Source organism: Triticum urartu, chromosome 2A (assembly GCF_056163025.1).
Source record: "Triticum urartu cultivar PI428250 chromosome 2A, HENAU_Tu73, whole genome shotgun sequence".
NCBI classification, from domain to species: domain Eukaryota; kingdom Viridiplantae; phylum Streptophyta; class Magnoliopsida; order Poales; family Poaceae; genus Triticum; species Triticum urartu.
In genome coordinates this window covers 449569454-449590971 of record NC_141874.1, presented here as the reverse complement: position 1 = coordinate 449590971, position 21518 = coordinate 449569454, and the positions used below count along the sequence as shown (strand labels likewise).

Below are 21518 nucleotides of genomic sequence, written 5' to 3'. Positions count from 1 at the left end.
AGGCAATCCCGTAATGAAATCCATACAAACGTCATCTCATTTCCATTGCGAAACCGGCAGCGGTTGGAGGAGTCCGGCTGGTTTCTTATGCTCTGCCTTCACCTTGTTGAATATGTCACAACAGGACACAAAATAGGCAATGTCTTTCTTCATTCCATCCCACCAGAATATTTATCTAAGGTCCTCATACATTTTTGTACCTCCCGGGTGAATGTAATATGAGGATTCGTGTGCTTCCGACAGGATTTTCTTCTTTAAGTACGGCAGATTGGGTACACAAATCCGTCCACGGAATCGGAGGGTACTGAATTTGCCCTTGGAGAAATTTGGGGTCTACCCTACCATCGGGCTCTTGGCACGTTTTTGCAGCTTGATGTCAGCTGGCTGGGCCTTGCGGATCTCTTCCTCAAGTGTGGGGGTCACTTCCAAAATATTAGCGAGGCCAGCATCCACTATGACCAGGTTGAGCTGAGCGATCTCCTCTTGGAGTTTGAGAGGCAAGGATTTCAATATGACATTTAAGCTGACAGGCTTTTGACTGAGTGCATCGGCAACCACGTTGTCCTTACCTTAGTGATAATTTATTCCAAGATCATAATCCTTGACCAACTCTAGCCATCTTCGTTGACGGAGATTTAAATCTGGCTGAGTAAATATGAATTTAAGACTTTTGTGATCGGTAAAAATTTGGCACCTTTTTCCAATAAGGTAGTGTCTCCAAATTTTTAATGCATGAACCACCACAGCCAATTCCAAATCATGAGTAGGATAATTTCCCTCGTGGGGTCGTAGCTGTCGCGATGCATATGTTACTACCTTGCTGTCTTGCATAAGTACGCAACCGAGGCCTTGCCTGGAGGCGTCACAATACACATCTAAGCTGCGATAAATGTCTGGGAGAGACAATACAGGTGCGGTTGTCAGCCGTATCTTTAGCTCATTGAAACTTTTCTCATAGTCCTCCGTCCATTCAAACTTCTTTGAGTAGCTCTGTCATGGGTTTAGAAATCTTGGAAAACCCTTCAATGAAACGACGGTAATATCCAGCTAATCCGAGAAAACTCCGGATCTGTGTCACTATCGTGGCCGGCAACCAATCGAGCACATCCTTTACTTTTCTTGGGTCCACGGATATACCTTCGGTGGATAATACATGTTTGAGAAACCCAACTTTCTTGAGCCAAATCTCACATTTGCTGAATTTGGCGTAAAGCTGATGGTCGCGAAGTCGTTGTAGCACTGCGTGGAGGTGATCCTTGTGCTCGTCTTCACCCTTGGAGTAAATGAGGATGTCATCGATAAAGACTACCACGAATTTGTCGAGGAAGTCCATGAATACTTTGTTCATCATATGCATGAAGAAAGCAGGGGCATTGGTGAGACCAAATGACATCATTGTATATTCATAAACACCGTACTGAGTAGTGAATGCGGTCTTAGGAATATCTTCCTTTTTAATTTTGAGCTGATGATATCCGGTCCGTAAATCCATCTTAGAGAATACCTTAGCCCCACTGAGCTGATCAAACAAATCATCAATCCTTGGCAGCGGATATTTATTTTTGATGGTGACCTCATTCAGCTGATGGTAATCCACGAACATGCGGAGGCTGCCATCCTTTTTGTCCACGAAAATAGTGGGTGATCCCCATGGTGAAGAGCTGGGACGAATATATCCTTTCTGGAGCAATTCATCAAGTTGTTTCTTTAGCTCCACTAATTATGATGAGGGCATCCGGTAATACTTCTTGTATAGCGATGCAGTTCCGGGCACAAGGTCTATTGCAAATTCCAGCTCTCGATCTGGTGGCATGCCTGTCAGTTCTTCTGGAAATACATCAGGGTACTCGCTGACCACAAGAATTAATTCCAACAAAGCCACATCGGCGAAAACCAATTCTTGTTTGGGTATATTCTTGCGAGCAAAGAATTTGGTAGTCTGCCCATTTGGACTGGTCAAAGTGACTTCTCGTGTTGCGTAGTTTATGCAAACTTGATATTGGGTCAACCAATTCAAACCCAATATAATATCCAACTTTCCAGACTCAATAATTATTAGAGAGGTTGGTAAGTAGACTTCGTTGATATTGATTTCCAGATCACGGCAGACCAGGTTGCTCTTGATTAGAGATCCCGGAGTTTGTACCAGCATTTTTTTTCCCAAAAGTGTACAAGGAAATTTGTTTTGGGCAGCAAAACTCCGAGAAATAAAAGAATGGGAAGCCCCAGAGTCAAATAAAATTATGGCATGTATGTCATTTACAGAAAACATACCAATGACGACTTCGGGGTTCTCTTGTGCTTCATCGGCTGAGAGATGATGGACGTGCCCAGTAATGTTTTTCTGGGTCAGGCATGACTCTATAAAGCTGACTTGTGGCCTGAATGGGGCATTCGCCTTGTTGTTCTTGGGGCACTGTTTGGCATAATGTCCGTTCTTCCCACAATTGAAGCCAGAATTATTGCGCTGACGCTCCTCATGCATGGGGTTGGTCACGATATTCCTGACTTGAGTGGTGGTCTTGTTAACATTCTGTTGCCAATTTGGCTTGTTTTCCACCTGAGTCTGCTGCCAGGTATGAGCCTTTTGCACTGGCTGCCCATCCTTCTCCGGCTCAAACTTACGCTTGTTGTCGTTGTTGGCATATCTATTATCTGATATAAGCTTGTGCTCCTGTTCAGCAATGAAAGCCTTGTTTACCAGAGTTTGGAAATCTGGGAAACCAAACATACTAAGAGTACACCGGAGTTGCAGATTTAAGCCTCCAAGAAATCTGTCAATCTTTCTTTCTTCGGTGGCCACATCATAAAGGGAGTAACGGGCCAGATGATTGAATTTTTGCAAATATTCCCCCACAGACTGATTTGCTTGGACGAGTGCGAGAAATTCACACTGCTTAACCTTCATAACTCCAGTAGGGAAATGATATTTCCGGACCCGATCCTTAAATTTTTCCCAGGTGATTTCTTCATCAGCAGGCCACATGGCTTTTGCATTTTCCCACCATATGGCAGCAACGCCTTCAAGGTAATGAGTTGTAAATGGAACTTTATCATTTTCATCAGTACGAGCAATCTCGGGATTTTTCTCAATGGTACGCAACCAATCGTCTGCATCCAATGGGTCAATAAGCTGACTGAAACTGGGTGGCATGGTCCTTTGAAAAGCTGACAGCTTTGAGTAATGACCGTTCTGATTTCCATTCTGTCCAACCATAGCTTGCACACTTCTTAACATTTCAAGAAGATCATTGTTACTTCTTTCCTCAAACATACACAGAACTTCCTCGATTGAGGGCAGATTTGGCAGTGGAGGCGGTGGCGGAACAAACGGCTCTGGCGAATGTCCTGCCTGTCGTGCGGAACGACGAACAGGAGTTCCCTCACGAACGGTGCTACTGCTGCCTCCCCGCGTCATCCTATTGTGGATTTTTCCCAAGACAACACAATCGAGATGAGAAACATCCAAGAATAAATTTGGGGAAAAGCCAGCGACAAATCCTGGAAGAAAACAAAAGAGCGAAGAAAATATGGCGAATAAAGTCCCAACATAATTATACATAGACTCATACATGAAAGATAAACAACATGGCAGGTTCAACTACTATCATACATGCAACGAAACAACATGACTCGTACGGCTAACTCCCTACATTATCCGGACGGCTGCGAATACTCCGAGGTACTACTGCTCTGCTGGTGTTGCGGTGTCCTCCCCTGAAGCGGACTCGGATCCTGAGCTGACGAGGTTAACGGAAACCTCCGGATTCAAGGTAACACGACGACGCTGCCTCGAGGGCTCTCCCTCAGGGGCAGGGTTAGGATGAAGCATCGAGGCTACAGGAGCAGTGAGAAGTGAAACCCATTCGGCAGGAGTACTGAGAGGGTTCATCGTCGAGGTGCCTGAGCTACTCGGGGGAGTAACTGGTGAAACAGGGGTGCTAGAACTGGCTAGAATATACGGAGTAAATCCCAGAGAAGATGGAGTAGTGGCAGATCTAGTAGTGACCAAAGCAGTGGCTGAAGCAGTACGGGCATGAGTCAGCTCTCGAGCCAGCTCGTGGATCATAAGGTAGCTAGCAGTGACATAACGAGCAAGGTGGCAAGCAACACTATCAGACTCCGGATCAATGATCTGGAAATGGACACGACCATTGTCATGCAGAGAAGGGTAGTAAAAGAAACCTGGGTGGTTTTGCATTCGGACCTCGTTGTAGCGAAGCTCAACAAGGACCTCGAATGCAGCAAACTGGACAGCCTGAGAAGCGGTAGAGGCGTAACCCCTCCGAGAAGTACGAGTGTAAGAGCCGGAATCGGAACTAGTGCGCAGAGTAACCACTGCATGATACTCATAGACGGAATCAGCTAGACGCTCCCGGTACACACGATAGACAGGATCGTCTCCGAGGGGGTACAGCTGACGCCACACGTTGCGAAGGAGGTGCGGTGACGTGTACGGCATCAGCTGCAACTGGCACGTATATGGCACCGGAGCCATCTACACTCACAACCATTAGCAGGTTAGCATAAAAATATAAATCAAGTGCATGCAATGCAACAACTAGCTACAATTGCTACCGACACTCAACTTAAACTCGTATCTAACGTCCAGTTAACATGTCGTAGTCTAGCGTGGCCTACAGTCAGCGCGGCTCTGATACCAAGCGTTGTGGCACCCCGGCTCAGCGCGACCGGTTTACCCTGCATTGCCAGCCCAGAGACCATGTCTTTTGGCAACACACAACATCTTGGTACAGAAAAACAACCGCTTTATTTATTCTAGCGGATCAAAGTTTATATTACAACAGATGTCGAGGCCGAGCAGCACGCACGGTGCGGCTGAACAATAGGTACATTATTTAGTGGACATAAAGGGGCCTCGATCATACAACTAAACGGCAGTGGAACAACGTCGTAGCGGAAACTCCATAGCACAGGGACACCGATATGGACACGATCTAGACTCGAGCAGCGCTCCTTTCCAACGCGACTTTCCTGAAATCTGGCATGACACGCCAGGTCAGTACATTGAATGTACTTGCAAGCTCACAATAGGCATAATCATAATGACAAACAATATCATGATATTTAACCAATTAATAATGCAATAATGTTCCAACATGCTATGCTCATTCTCTCTGGATAGACGTCCCCCGGGACCGACTTACCAACCGTGATCGTTATCGGATCACAAACAAACCACCATCATGGTCTTAACCATAGTAACTCGTGATCCTTACGGCGATCACAACCAAACCACCATCGTGGTCTTGACCAGAGTAACTCGTGATCCTTACGGTGATCACAACCAAACCACCATCGTGGTCTTGACCAGAGTAACTCGTGATCCTTACGGCGATCACAACCACGACCCATATTGGGTCTCGAACATCTCGATAGCCTTTCCGCCATCATCAACAGTGCAAAGTTCATAACTTAGTGTGTAGGTTTATAAAGTGTTGACTCATGGTGGGACCTACTACGAGGTGTCCGCGACCGTGGACTCGGCTATCGATAGATTATACACTCTGCAAAGGTAGCACACTGTACCCACACCACATAACCCATGGCCTCGCACTCCCATTCGGGTGGACCAATGGCATTATGAGAAAACCCTTCCATTCCATGACACTCTCCCGGCCACTCCGACCCAATCCCCAACGGGCTAGTCCTGGGTGGCCCCGTGTCTACCAAAGACACAACGACCACCGTCGTGGCCAAAACGATCCCACTCGGGGACCCGGTACCATAATCTCAACAATGGGCACACAAGGTTATGCCTGCTTACCGGGCCAGGGTAAGCATGCCCATAACCTTCCCTAGTTGGAGGCACCGACCAGAGGCATGTCAATGGACCGAATCAAGGCCTTCCCACAAAGGCAAATGTGGTTGCACTGGGAAAATCTCGATTCAGCGGCAGCATGACCCAGTCAACGATATATTCAAGTTGAGTTATATTCAGGTTCAACTTAAAATGAAGATGACCGGTGTCATAGCATGCCATGAAATGCAATACTACACATGCATCACATATTAACGACAATGGCTGATGTCAACCATATTCACACTAAGCATAAGCATCAACAACTTATATTACTTTCCTGGTCAGGGTAACTCTCACTTTAACAATATATTTTGCTGCAAGTATTATCATTTTCTCATGCAAGAAAATAACTTCGATTAATTTCTCATATGCATAGCAAAGATTTTACTATCACCATAAGCAAATCGTGTTCTCTTTGCCAACCAAGTTAGGTTCAAAGATTCTGTAACTTAAGTAAAATGGCTAAACAAGCACTTAACAGGATATTTTCTTGCAAATTTAACTATTTTATTTATGCAAGAAATTAACTTTAAGCAATTACTCATATGCATAACAAATCATTTTATCATTACCACAATTAGATCTTAGCTTCTTTACCAACTAATCTAGTTTCAAGGTTCTGTAAATCAAGGATAATACTAACACACACTTAACAGAATATAAATAACATAATAGTTATTTAAATGCATGGATTAATCATTTCATTCAAGTAAGAAAATCATCAATATTGAAATGGCACCATGAAAATGTTGCTGTGGCTTGCCTTAGTGCAGATGCGGTTCACATGCCTTCTGGTTATCCTCAAGACAAGGCTCACCCTCTGAAAATAAATTTTAAACACAAGATGAAAATATCAAGAACTCTTCTGAAAATCACCAGAAATTCTAGACAGCTCAGAAAAATCTCATTTTTGGTGAGCTGCTAGATTTCTTTGCAAAGAACATAATGCAAAAATAATAAATTCAATTGGACTTATGGTTAAAGAGTTATAGCTGTTTGAAGCTCTCTGGAATTGAATTGAATTTGAATTTAGATAAACAGACTAGGGGGTGACGTCGAAGGTGTAAAGCCTCGGGGCGACACCACTCGTACCGCTTCGCGCGTGTACAGCGTGGCTGACTAGCAGGCCCCGCTAGTCAGGTGAGAAGGAGGGGAGAAGGAAACAGAGAGGGGTCGCGGCTTCGCCGGAGCTCTCGCCGGAGACGAGGGCTCCTTGGCCAAAACGAGAGGGAGGGATCGAGAGAGGGGATGTAGGCGCACCTTCCCGTACCCGTAGCATCGCTAGGGGTGGTTGGACGGCGTCGGAATCGACCTCGCAAGCGGAGGCAGAGGGCGGTGGTCGCCAGAGATGAGGAAGACGGCGAGCAGGGGCAACTTCAGGGGCTCCAGGGGGACGAGATAGCTTCACCGGAGAGAGGCGGAGGCCTTGGAAGGATCGCCCTGGCCTGGGAGGGGCTGGAGCTACTTTGACGACCAGAGGGCATCGCCGACGAGCTCAAGCTCAAGGACAGCGGCCCGCGGCGTGCCCGGCCGGGCTACTGTTTCCTACACGCTTGTGGGGTGTGTTGGAGCGGTGGATGGTCCTCGAGGAGGCTGGGGGCGGCTCAATTTATAGGCGAGCGGAGAGGGGGGTTTCGGGCTCCGCTGGTGGACACGTGTCCATGGCGCATGGCAACGAGCGGCGTCAGTGAGAGGGGGAGAAGGTGACGCAGCTCACGCGGTGACTGTTGGCGAATGGGGACGAGCACAGGAACGAGGAGAAGGCGACGAGCATAGTGCGCACCGCACTGTTGAGTTGGCCGCACCGTGCCCATGCTCGCTGCGGCGAGCTCCGGCGTCGGCGAGCGCCAGCGCAGCTCACGCGGCGACTGTTGGCGAACGGGGACGAGCACATGAACGAGGAGAAGGCGACGAGCACAGTGCGCACCGCACTGTTGGGTTGGCTGGACCGTGCCCGTTCTCGCTGCAGCGAGCTCCGGCGTCGGCGAGCACCAGGGGGGAGTTAATGGCGTTGATACGAGGATGGTGGCGAAGTTTGGCACGCTTAGGCAGGCGGGGAAGCGAGCACGTGATCAACAGAGGCTTGGGTGCGTCGCAGAGTGCATTGGCCGCATGGCAGCATGCCTGGGTGAACGTGGTCACCGCGTGAACTCTGACCTCATGCTGACCTAAGCCCAAAATTCATGTCTGGCATGTTGTTCGTGGTAGTTTTGAATGTTACCACGCTTTGGTTTGGCTCCAGATGCAGTAGAGAAGATTTTACACGCCAGGTAAGTTTCTGGTCAGTAACTTCGAGATGTTACTGAGGTCAAATGGCTGGGAGTTGGGGGCTGTGCTTTGAAGGCTAGCCATCATCTACTAAGGTGATGATGCATAAGAAAATTCAGGCACAAGGGAGCAAGTAAAATGGTAGTTGCTGTAGAAACCACCATTTGTGTCTAGAACAGAAAATATTTTCTGTAGCAAAAATATTCCAAAAAGTGATGAAATATTTTTGCTCACGAAGGTGCCCTAGGGTTCAAAAAATATTTGGGAATTTTCTCAGATTTTTGTGGGCAAGAAAAAATGAGCGTTGCTTTGGAACTCATTGAACTAGCTAGGGCTTTAGAGAAGAAAAATGAATATTTTTCATTTAAGAAAAATATTCCCAAGATTATTTTGAGATGGATCAGAAGGGGAATGATGATTAGAGAGGGGAATGATGCACTTGGGTGAAAGCCAAGGATACCCAAGTGTCTAAGTCCATATGAAAAGATTCAAACCCCAACTTTCAAAATAAATCCAAATAAAAATCAGGTAAATAAGAGAGGGCAAAAATCAGGCTGTCACACTTTGCTCCCCCTTTTTACCCTTTCTATACCTGGTTGTTGGGACCAGATGATGGAGCCCAGGAGCCAGACGCCACCGACGATGACTCCTACTACACCGGAGGTGCCTACTACTACGTGCAGGCCACCGCCGACGACCAGGAGTAGTTTAGGAGGATCCCAGGCAGGAGGCCTACGCCTCTTTTGATCTGTATCCTAGGTTGTGCTAGTCATCTTATGGCAACTTGTTTAACTTATGTATGTACTTAGATATTGTTGCTTCCGCTGACTCTTCTATGATCGAGCACTTGTATTAGAGGCCTCGAGGCCCCTGGCTTGTATTATGATGCTTGTATGACTTATTTTATTTTAGAGTTGTGTTGTGATATCTTCCTGTGAGTCCCTGAACTTGATATTACATGTTTGCGTGTATGATTAGTGTACAGTCAAATCGGGGCCGTGACAACTTGGTATCAGAGCTAATTGCCTGTAGGAATCTGTCGGATTTCGGGTTCCGGCAGACCCTTGAGATTCGAACACTTGGGTGCGCGCGGAGATTTCACCTTCTACCTACCTGCACCCCTCCGCCTCGCTAAGATCTAAGCTGTGGAAAGAACAGCACAAGAGACACAGGGTTTATACTGGTTCGGGCCACCGTTGTGGTGTAATACCCTACTCTAGTGTGTGGTGTGGTGGATTGCCTCTTGGGCTGATGATGATGAGCAATACAAGGAAGAACAGCCTCGCGAGGGTCGGTTCTTGGCTGGGGGGATGAACTCCTAGGAGGAGTTCAGTCGCCCTTCGCTCTCTCTCTCTCTCTCTGTGATGCTACTCGATTCGATCCTAGCTACTTTCTCTCTTGGCTTCTAGATTCTCCCTTCTTGATTGCCCCTCTACCCTGGGGGTGGCTACTCCTATTTATAGGCAAAGGCACTAGGCCTCCTACCAAATATTCAGCGGGAAGGGCGCCAACAATTGTCCATTTTGAAGGGGAACATCTGGTACACTTATCCTGACTAAAGTTGGTCCTCTCCTGCCAAAGGCGCTAGTGGTGACGCTGGCTTGGGCTCCACAATGACTTCCTCCCTGCCGTTGGACTGGTCTTGGTCTCGTTGCACCGAAACGGGTGCCTTTGCTTGATGCTCTCGCCTGCGCTTGCTCCCTTTGCACCAAAGAGGAAAGGAGGACACTGCGCGGCTGGCGCCCGCCTGGCGCCTTTGGTTGTCATGGCTTGCGTCACAGGCACCTCGTGAGGTACCCCGCCTTGATCTCTCCGCCTCCTCGCGAGCCAGCCTGATGAGGCCGTGCCTGAGGAAGCTCTGTGTCGTCCGCCCCGCGAGGCTTGGCCCCTCGCGAGGGTCTTGGGTCTGTGTTGATGAAGATGGGCCGCGCTGGGCCCCCTTTTGAGCCACGCCGCAGGCCGCAGGCAGGCAAGTCTGGGGACCCCCCTTCCCAGAACGCCGATAGTAGCCCCCGGGCCCAAGGCGCGCCCGGACTTGGCCGTGCAGGGAGGCGAAAGGGCAAGAGCGAAGCGCCACGGGCCCTAACAGCCTGCGGCCTTGGGCGCCACGTGGCGGTTGATTGGACGTGGGCGTCTCCACTTCCCCACGGCGCCTCGGCAACTGCACGGATTGGACAAGTCCCTGCATGCAAAGCGGGTCATGATTACCTGCGATCGTGGAGGTCGGCGGTTGGCCTTCGCCGGCCATAAGTACGGAACGGCGCGCGCCCTTCCAGTCCATCCCTTCTTGCTTCTCCTTCTTCTCGGTCCTTGCTCCGTCTTGCTGCGATGGCTCCGATCCTCCGGTTCTCGGCGGCAGAGAAGGGAAAGGCTCCCCAAGAGGAACAAGACCCGCTCCCGCTAAAGAAACGGCTCGTCCTCCGCGGCCGGGCCGAGGGGGCCCATCAGGTCATGTCGAGGCCTTGGTGCGAGCAGCCACCGCCGGGGTTCCCGCTTCCCTTGTACGCCCACATCAAGGGCTCTGAAGGAGTCGATGCTGATCGCCACGGGCGGCGCCGCCGTCGGCGCCGACGGGTCACGAAGGTGTGGGTCGTCCCCCCTGGGGTCCAAACCGAGGGCTCCTACCGAGAGTTCGCGCTCCACGCCGCCATGCCTCCTTAGTCTTGGATTCGCCTTCCTCCCTTCTTCGCCTCCATCATCCCGCAGGGAGAACTCCTGGAGCTTTGGTTGTAGCACGCCGGCTGCAGCAGCCTCGTGACCGAGGCAGAGGTCGCGGTCGTTGCCCCGAGCGAGGTCTTCATGACTCGAGGCTGGAGCAAAATCGCCCGGGTTTGCAGGACAAGAGGCGCCTTCGCGATCCACTTGGAGTACGACGGTGCTTCGGTGATGTTCTTCAAGGTCTTCGATGCGAACGGGTGCCGGCTGGAGTGCTGCCCCGGGAGAGGTGGTCGGGACCCTGCTACGGCGAGGACTGGGCCCGCCGACAGCTCCCTTGGCGGCTGCTCAGGCGGCGGAGGCGTCGGAGGGTCCAGCGACTCCGGCGAGCTCTTCGTGACTCCGGAGACGAGCGACGACAGCTACGAGCCCCCGAGCCGGCGCCGCTCCTAGAGCAGGGCGGGCTCGTTAGGCCGTCACCGACTCTGATCTGGATGGGGCTGGTGCCGGTGCTTGACGGCCCGCTGTTGAAGATGGCATCTTTGGCAGGGGCGCATGTAGTTAGCGTCCTTTTAGGATATGTTCCCTGCCAGGAATCAAAGACGCGTCCCGTGGGGGCTTGTAAGGTGCCTGTGATCCTGTTTGTTAATATAACCCTTGTCGTAGAATTGTGTGAGTTGCTCATTCCGTCTTAGCTCAGTTCTCCCTTTCGAACCTCACGAGGGCATGGTGCTCTGCGTCGACAGGTCCCAGTCCCAAGGCGGCTTCAGCCGTCGCTGGTATGCCAGGTCGTGATGCCGTGGTCAAGGCCAAGAGGTGAGCGACTCGGGGTCCGGTAAGAGCCCCTGAGTCGCGATGCTTAGGAGGTCCCCTTTGGCGCTCAAGCAGCCGTCGTTCGGTGAGAAAGGAGAGCGGCATCGCTAACACGGGATTGCATTAGGTGCGGGGATGGTGCCACGGTAGCTGGTGCTTCCGGGTGGTGACTTATCTCGAGAATCAGGGACCGCTCTCTGGTGTGTCACCGGGTCCATGCATCGGCAGGCGTGAGGTTGCTCGGCGAGGTCCTCGCCTGTCCCTCCCCTCTCGCCTTTGCTCCCCTTTCTGCTCTACGTCCTCGGGTCCCGGCCCTCGAGCGAGTCTCAGCCATCGCTGGTATGCCAGGTCGCGATGCCGTGGACAAGGCCAGAGGGTGAGGGCTGGAGAGCCAGTAGGAGCCCTGAGTCACGATGCTCAGGCACCCCCCTTTAACGTGCAAGCGGTTCGCGCGGATGAGAGTGAAGGAGACACCACAAGGGCCTCTCCTGACACAGCTCCTTTAGGAGATCCTGTAGACCCATCATAGAAAGAACAAGGGGTTGCCATGACAATTGACAGTCAGCCGTTGGTTGCTTCTGAGGGGCGATGAGGCACTGAAGGCTTGACGAGGTGGCGCCATGCGGGGCTGCCGCGACCAGAGCTCAGCCATTCAGGTTTGTTGGCGATTCAGGGACGGACCCATGCGCAAGCGTCGTGCCGTTTGGGAGCAGCTCCGTCAGTTGGCGTGAGTTGAGCGGGCAACTAGGTCAAACACATTAGCCGCGAAGGAGTGGATTCATTCAAATAGATGCTAGGAAGGCGGACATCATTGGGTCAGGCCTGAGCGACTTGGGGATGATGCAGCCCGTGGGGCACCCCCAACAAAGTAAGCTAACAACATGAAATAAAAGGGATACATGCCGCAGGGACGGACCCACGCGGCCTGGGAATAATGCAGCCCTGGGGGGCGCTCCTAGCTGGAAATGAAACTTGAAAGATGTCACCTGATGATGTTGAGGACGAAGGAGTGTTGGTGTAGCAGACTCGGTGGGCTGCGGAAGCCGATCCTCACGAGCCCCCAGGCCCGGGGGCCTCGGGAGGCTCCGGAGGCGCTGGTGGCTCCTCGCGGACCATCTCCATCTCCGCCAGGGCTGCGGAACGCCTGGCCTCTTGAGCCTCCATGATGCCCCTCATGAGGCGCTGGTACGTGGCAGTCGCGTTCGGCAAGCCGTAAGGCATGCGAACGTAGCTATGGGGTGGACCTTCGCAGCGCTCCACTCGAGAGGGCCAGAGGCGCTCCAGAGAGGTGACTCGATTGAGCCCTGGTATGTCGATGCAGACGCGCAGCCCACCATCCTCGCCTGGATGGGGAGCCACAGCTGGTAGGCAGCGGCCGCCTTTCATGACTCTTGACTCCTGTAGCTCCTGAATGGCCTTGCTGACGAACTCCTGAGGGTCTGGCTCTCCTTGCCTTACTCCTTCTTGAGGGAAACGTGCTTCGAAACATGCCTCCATGTGGTGCCCAAGCGCCTCCCTCGTGACCTTAGCCAGGTCAGTGGCCCTCCAGGGGAGAGCCCCCGAGCCCTGCCTGAGGAGGGCACCGGGCGCGTTTTCCTATGCGATGGAAGGAGGTTCCCCCTGGGCACGCGCGGGCCCTGAGGGGCCTGCTTCCCGAGGGGCCGGGCCGGACGATGTCTTCTTCTTCTTGGGGGCGGTCTCGGGAAGCCTCCTGCTTCCGTGATCCGGGTCTTTCAGTGATGCGGCCTGAAAGGCTCGTTCCAGGGAACACACCGCGTCCTTCTCTTCACAGGGCACCGTGATGACTCTGCCACTTTCCTGGCATCTTGGGGACGTTGTAGCCGTGGTGAGTTACGGCCATGAACTTGGCCAGCGCTGGGTACCCAAGGATGGCGCTGTACGGCAGGCGAATGTGAGCGACGTTGAAGTCGATGAGCTCGGTGCGGTAGTTGTCGCGTGCCCCGAAGGTGACAGGGAGGCGGACCTGCCCAATCGGGATCGTGGAGCCGTCGGTGACTCCGGAGAAAGGCTTGGTTGGCTGAAGCTGGTTGTAGGGCACTTGGAGATTGTTGAATGTTTCCACGGACAGGACGTTGAGCCCTTCCCCGCCATCGATGAGGGTCCTGGTGACCACCACATTGCTGATGATTGGGGAACAAAGCATCGAGAGGACTCCGGCTGTGGCCGCACACTTGAGCTGATCTGCTGTGCTGAACGTGATGGCGCACGCCGACCACCTAAGAGGGCGCGTGGCTTCGAGCTTGGGGAGGACTGCATTCACTTCGCGGGCGAACTGCTTGAAGATGCGTTGAGAGGCTGGGGCTTGAGCCCCGCCCAGGATGCAGGCGATCGCGCGCGGCTCCTGGAAGCCCCCAGCCCCCTCGTCCTGATGGCGGTCCTCGTTTCTCCTTGGTTGCGGCGGCAGCAGAGGGAGGCCCGCGTTGCCTTGCGGGCGATCCTCGCGAGGCTGATCCCTCCAGTCTCCCTCGTGAGGCGGGTCTTGCCAGCGATCCTCGCGAGGTCGATTGCGCCACCCTTGGCGCGGGCAGCGGTCTTCCCAGCGTCCTGCGTTCCTTCCTCCTCCTCGACCGTAGCCCCGGTCACCGCGGTCGGGGCGACGGCCGATCCTTCCTTCTCGCACAGCTCGGAGCTCTTGACATTCGTTGGTGTTGTGGGTGTGGAGGTCGTGGTACACACAGTACCGACTGCCCTTGGAAGATTCGGGCTGATCTCTGCCCTGCTTGGTGTCTGGTTCTGCCGCGAGCACGGCAGCCCCCTTGCACTTCACATCCTTGGCCTTGGGCTTCTTCTCTTCTGGGTCTGCGGTAGGCAGCTCGAGGAGGGAGAGACGCCCTTCCTCAGCCCTAGCGCACTTGGTTGCCAAGTTGAACAACTCCAAGGAAGTGCACAGGTCTTCATGCATCGCCAGCTCCTCCTTCATCTTGACACCACGCACGCCGTCGGAGAAGGCTGAGATGATGGCCTCCTCGGTCACCTTGGGAATCTTGAGGCGTGCGTTGTTGAAGCGCTGGATGTACTTCTACAGGGTCTCTCCGGGTTGTTGCTTGATGCGGCGCATGTCGCTCACGGCGGGTGGCCGGTCGCGAGTACCTTGGAAGTTGGCGATGAAGCGGGTGCGCATCTCGTCCCAGGAGGAGATCGTGCCTGGAGCCAGGTTCAGGAGCCAGGTGCAGGCCCCGTCCTTGAGCGCCATGGGAAACCAGTTCGCCATGACCTTCTCTTCTCCATTGGCAGCTTCGATGCCCAGCTCATAGAGCTGGAGGAACTCTGCAGGGTCGGCCGTGCCGTCGTAACGAGGAGGCAGGTCTCGCTTGAACTTGCCAGGCCACGCGACACTGCGTAGCTCGGTTGTGAAGCCACGGCAGCCTGTTGTGGCCACGGGAGGCCTTGGGTGGCGGAGAGCTTGGTCTTGCATGTCCCGACGCGCTACAGCTGGGAGCAGCGCGGGGTCTTGACGTGCGGGAGCAGGAGCATGGTCGCGACGTGCTGGAGCAGGGAGTGCCCGGGCAGCTTCTTGTGGGCGAGGGACTTCTTGGCAGCTCTACTCTTGCCGCGCTGGCACCTGACGGAGCGGGTTCCGCCCAGGGGCCACATGCCTTGGAGCCATGGCGCCTTCTTGAGGAGGAGGCGGCTGGGGCGCCCTCGGAGCTTCGTCGCCCGCCTGGGGCGCGGTGCGGTGCAGCGGAACGGACGGCGCAGGAGAGCCCCCTGCGGTGCGGACGAGCTCGGCGACACAGTCGAGCCATTCTTCATAGACGTCGTCGACGGGACGGTAGAGCAGGAGCTCGTTTGCCACGATGAGCGCAGCTCGAGCCTCCATGGGTGCGTGGAGCGCGCGGGACGAAGAACCAGCTGGGGTGAGCAAGGGAGTAGCGGTGCGGCCGTCTTGCCGCACGGACGGATGCTGAGACGACGCTTGCTGCTCGTTCCCCGCTGGGCCGGTGGTGGCGTTGACGGAAGGTGATGGGGAACGGCGAGGACGCTCGCCGACAGGAGCCGTCTGGGCGACGCGGGAAGCGAGAGCGGCCCGGCGCTCGGCGCGGGCCCGACAAGCGTCAGACATGGATGCGATGGTCGGAGGAGAACGGGGTGGTGGAAGACGAATTCCGGCGCACCCCTACCTGGCGCGCCAAATGTCGGATTTCGGGTTCCGGCAGACCCTTGAGGTTCGAACACTGGGGTGCAGGCGGAGATTTCGCCTTCTACCTACCTGCACCCCTCCGCCTCGCTAAGATCTAAGCTATGGAAAGGACAGCACAAGAGACACAGGGTTTATACTGGTTCGGGCCACCGTTGTGGTGTAATACCCTACTCCAGTGTGTGGTGTGGTGGATTGCCTCTTGGGCTGATGATGATGAGCAATACAAGGAAGAACAGCCTCGCGAGGGACTGTTCTTGGCTGGGGGGATGAACTGCTAGGAGGAGTTCAGTCGCCCTTCTCTCTCTCTCTGTGTGTGTGTGATGCTACTCGATCCGATCCTAGCTAGTTTCTCTCTTGGCTTCTAGATTCTCCCTTCTTGATCGCCCCTCTACCCTGGGGGTGGCTACTCCTATTTATAGGCAAAGGCCCTGGGCCTCTTCCCAAATATTGAGCGGGAAGGGCACCAACAATTGGCCATTTTGAAGGGGAACATCTGGTACACTTATCCTGACTAAAGTTGGTCCTCGCCTGCCAAAGGCTCTGGTGGTGACGCTGGCTTGGGCTCCACAATGACTTCCTCCCTGCCGTTGGACTAGTCTTGGTCTCGTTGCACCGAAACGGGTGCCTTTGCTTGATGCTCTCGCCTGCGCTTGCTCCCTTTGCACCAAAGAGGAAAGGAGGACACTGCGCAGCTGGCGCCCGCCCGGCGCCTTTGGTCGTCATGGCTTGCGTCACGGGCACCTCGTGAGGTACCCCACCTTGATCTCTCCGCCTCCTCGCGAGCCAGCCTGATGAGGCCGTGCCTGAGGAAGCTCCGTGTCGTCCGCCCCGCGAGGCTTGGCCCCTCGCGAGGGTCTTGGGTCTGTGTTGATGAAGATGGGCCGCGCTGGGCCCCCTTTTGAGCCACGCCGCAGGCCGCAGGCAGGCAACTCTGGGGACCCCCGTTCCCAGAATGCCGGCAGAATCGCCCTTCCAAGCTCCTTGGCTGAAGTTGAGTCTAGGCAGTGAAAACTGTTTTACTAACATGGCTGTGTGGCTTACGGACCCACATCGTCATTGGGTGGTATTAGGATGTTTTATTCCTTGATCTTTACTCTGGGACTCTAATCTCTCTTCTTTTCGGGTTAAATGATTTTACTAACTCCGACTCTAGGTTCTCATAACTACTTCCTCCCGGAGAGCCCCTCACTCCATATGATTACTTGGTGCACTAGAAGATTCCGAAGTTGCTCTCCGATGTTCCCTCAATATTTTCGATGTTGGCAAAACTGAGGTATTCCAGAACTGCAACGATAAAATTATGACGACAACAGCTCGGAGCTTAACTCCCCGGGACACTGCCACAACTCCTAAATGTCAGGAGGCACCAAGAACAATGTTCTCGTCACAAAACCATCGAAACGATTCCAAGATACCCGCGTGATCCTAAAAAATCGTGAAATTTGAGGAGAGAAGAGTCAAAACTCTATGTCAGGAGGCCTCACCAGAGCGATGAAAGGACTGAGGAGTAAAAAGAATCCTACTCTCCGATATATATATATATATATTCCTAAGACTCAAAACATTTTGTTCTAGACTCAACAACGTCAGCGATTCGATCAAGCAGGGGGCTCCTAAGTCAGGGATGGCTCTGATTACCAACTTGTAATACCCACAATGTGGCTATATCTCCCACGTGTCGGCGCACGACTTATAGGCATAGCCGCGTGGTAGGCTTGTCACAAGAGGGGTAATCTTTACACATCCCATGTACTGTATAAGAAGGGATAAAGAGTCGGCTTACAATCGCCACTTCACACAAATACAAGTTAAACATACATCATCCAGAATACAATCAAGGTCCGACTACGGAACCAAAATAAAAGAAGACAAACCCAATTGCTAGATCCCCGATCGTTCCAACTGGGCTCCACTACTGATCAAAAGGAAACAAAACAAAACAATGACCAAGATCTTCATCGAGCTCCCACCTGAGCTGGGTAGTGTCACCTGCACTGGCATCACCGGCACCTGCATCTATTTGGAAGTATCTGTGAGTCACGAGGACTTAGCAATCTCACGCCCTCGCGACCAAGACTATTTAAGCTTAAAGGTAGGAAAGGGTAGTGAGGTGGAGCTGCACCAAGCACTAGCATATATGGTGGTTAACTTATGCAAGAGAGAGCGAGAAGAGAAGCAAAGCATGATCGAGAAGCTATAAATGATCTAGAAGTGATCCTGAAACTACTTACGTTCAAGCATAACACAAGACCCGTGTACACTTCCCGGACCCCGTCAAGAATAGACCATCACGGCTACACACGCGGTTGATTCATTTTAATTAAGTTAAGTGTCAAGTTCTCTACAACCGGATATTAACAAATTCCCATCTGCCACATAACCGCGGGCACGGCTTTCAAAATTTTATACCCTGCAGGGGTGTCCCAACTTAGCCCATCACAAGCTCTCACGGTCAACGAAGGATATTCCTTCTCCTGAGAAGACCCGATCAGTCTCGGAATCCCGGTTACAAGACATTTCGACAATGGTAAAACAACACCAGCAAGACCGCCCGATGCGCCGACATCCTGATAGGAGCTGCACATATCTCGTTCTCAGGGCAACACCAGATAAACACTACGCACAGCTAAAACCAACCCTCAAGTTTCCCCGAGGTGGCGCCACAAGTAGCTCTGGTTCAGACCAACACTTAGAGAAGCACTGGCCCGGGGTGGGGGTTAAAATAAAGATGACCCTTGGGTCTGCAGAACCCAAGGGAAGGTGATAGGTTGTTAGGAAAATGTAAAACCAAGGTTGGGCCTTGCTAGAGGAGTTTTATTCAAAGCGAACTGTCAAGGGGTTCCCATAACACCCAACCGCGTAAGGGACGCAAAATCAAGGAACATAACACCGGCATGACAGAAACTAGGGCGGCAAGAGTGGAACAAAACACCAGGCATAAGGCCGAGCCTTCCACCCTTTAGCAAGTATATAGGTGCATTAAAGTAAATAAGAGATAATAATGATATCCCAACAATATCCATCCTCCAACATGGACCAAACTTCATCTTCACCTGCAATTAGCAACGCTACAAGAGGGGCTGAGCAAAGAGGTAACATAGCCAAACAACGGTTTTCTAGGAAAAGGTGGGTTAGAGGCTTGACATGGCAACATGGGAGGCATGATATAGCAAGTGGTAGGTAGCGCGACATAGCAATAGAGCGAACAACTAGCAAGCAAAGATAGAAGTGATTTCGAGGGTATGGTCATCTTGCCTGAGATACCGCAAGGAAGAAGAACGAGTCCATGAAGAAGATAAACGGATGACATCGAAGGACCCTCACAACTCCGGAACGGAACCGAAGCTAACGAGAGAACCAACCTGGAAAGAAGTAAGCAACATAGTAAACAACCATCACATGGACATGGCATGATGCACAACCAAGTATAATGCATGTCCGGTTTAATGAGGCATGACATGGCAAAGTGCACAAGCAAAACTACAAGTTAAGTGGAGCTCAATATGCAACGAGTTGCATATTGACGAAACACCACATTTAATTATTTAGTTCTCTCCCATGTAAACTACTCAACAAAATTAAATGTTGTTTAAACATGGCAAGAGGTGGAGCGTAAGTAAACTAAACATTTAGGCAAGTTTAAATGAGGCCGGAAATAACAAACAACAATTCCGATGGCATATTCATTTAGAAATTTAATGCAAACAACAATTTTAAACATTTTAAATGTTATTATCATGATGCGGATGGCATATGCAAGTTTATGCAATTTTAAGAAAATATTGGCATGAGCATGTTATGAAGCATTTGTCATCATGGCGGAAACGAAAGGGGTTCCACGGCAACGAACCCGAAAATGATGCCACAGCAACATATCAGTTCCGGTAGCTCATGGAGATACCGGTGCAAAGGAAGTGTGGCGGGAGCGTGCAAAAGATGGTGGGGTGATCCCGGTAACCGGGTCCCCACGGGTTAGCGGCAAACGAAGAGGACCGAGCAAGTGACAACTTGGACACGGTGCAAACATAGGGTGCAACTCATACAACACATGCATTCGGTCCACGGGCGTCGTCTCAGGGTTATGCCTTCAAAGAGTGCAAACGGGAGGGTTCTCGTTCGGTGCAAAGTAGAGGAAGTAGACGTTCTCGGGACGTTCGTAGTGGAAGTAGTCGTACTATCGGTCCTCAGCGATGGTAGTGGAAGTAGTGGTTCCCGGTGCGGAGGGGGACCTGACGAATCCGAGTCCTTCGGGGTTCGACGGTAGTGGTTCACGTTCTTAGTCGCACAAGTTTCCGTAGATGTTCAGGGCCGCGCGAGGAACTTGACGACCACGGAGTCTTCGCGGTTCGACGGTACTTGACATTCCAAGTGGTCTCTGGGATACTTGGCATTTGTGCTACCCGGGTGTTCGGCGCATGAAGTTGTACATGGTCCACGAGTCGTCGATCGTTCGGGGTCCGACTTGTGGGTCTTGCCGACATGAAGTGGTACTTGGCGAGTCCGCGTAGTTGTACACATGTTGTAGTCGAACTTGACAGATCCGAGGGCTATGGGCGTCGTGGTACTTGGTGCAATCCAAGACAATGATATGATCTTATAGCCACGATCTTAGCATCAACAGAAAACGGAGGCGCACGAAGGGCGACGTGGAACGCTGCTGCTGCTTGAGGATGGCATGGACGACACAACATGGAGGGGCTCAGGCACGAGTAGGGGAGCGAGACCCTGGCAATTTCCTGCAGGTGTTGCGCTGGACGGCGGCGGGAGCAGAGCACAAGCGGTCAGCGAGGTCAAAGCAGAGGCAACCCGAGGCCGCAGGTGACCAAGGTGGGGCAGCTCATCTCCATGGACAGGCAACCATGTGCTTCCTAGTTGGCGAAGGGCGTCGGCAGGAGACTGGCTGGGGTGGCTTGGCCATGGTCTCATGGGCGAAGGGCATGGGTGGAGATGACCATTCGGTGGTGGCGCGGGAGGAAGGAGAGGCCAGCATCGAGGAGGTCCGGGAGCAGGGGGCGGACGAGGCGCGCGGCGCAAGGACCCTGCTCCTCTGCGTGTGGCTGCGGAGCAGGCTCGTGGTGCTGGGAGGATGGCGATGTCGAGCGGGACGAGGGAGTGAGGGAGTTGAGCGAGGGGATCCTAGTGACGGCGCTTGGGAACGGAGGAAGGGAGCGAGGGGGGGTGGATAGTGAGTGAGAGAGAGATGGCGGCGCGCGTGGGAACGAAGTAGGAGGAGTGCAGGGATCGCTAGGGTAAGCAGCGGGGCTGGTTGGGCCTTGGCCTTGGGCCGGCGCGTGAGGGAGGGAGGCCCAGCTAGGCTGGAATGGCTGCTGGGCCTCTTCTCTCTCTCTTTAAAAACTTATCTCTTTAACAGAAAATAAATTAGAGAGAGGAAAAGAAAGAGATGGTTAGGGACGGATTTTGGGCATGGGGGTTATTTTTCCGGACTCACAAAAATGAGTTTTATCCAAGAAAAATAGAAGTGGCATGATCAAAATATAAAAATACAAATTCATTTGAATATAATTCAAATGGTTTTGAATTGGGACTAGGTTTTTGAAGAGTCCAAAAAAATGTTGAGTTTATTGGTGGAGCTTGGAAAAGTGCCGAAAGAATTTTATGGGCAAAGTTGAGGTCAAGGATTTAGATAGAAAGGCATGGGATTATCTTTGCACGTGTGTTAAGGTTAATTCCAAATTATTGGAATATTTATAATAGCTCCCTAAATACTAGGATGATATGTTATAAAGAGAACTCACCATGTGAATTCCCTCGGTTTAAATAGATCGAAAGATCTAT

General features: G+C 52.4%; 1 protein-coding gene across 1 annotated transcript; it reads right to left on the bottom strand.

Moving 5' to 3' along the window:
• Positions 1–333: 333 nt before the first annotated feature.
• Positions 334–3217, bottom strand: LOC147985428 (uncharacterized). The gene is made up of 2 exons (XM_087541565.1): positions 2275–3217; positions 334–569 (listed from the first exon to the last, which is right to left on the bottom strand). Exons 1-2 carry the CDS (start codon positions 3215–3217, stop codon positions 334–336), a joined length of 1179 nt encoding a protein of 392 aa, XP_087397691.1.
• Positions 3218–21518: the final 18301 nt, after the last annotated feature.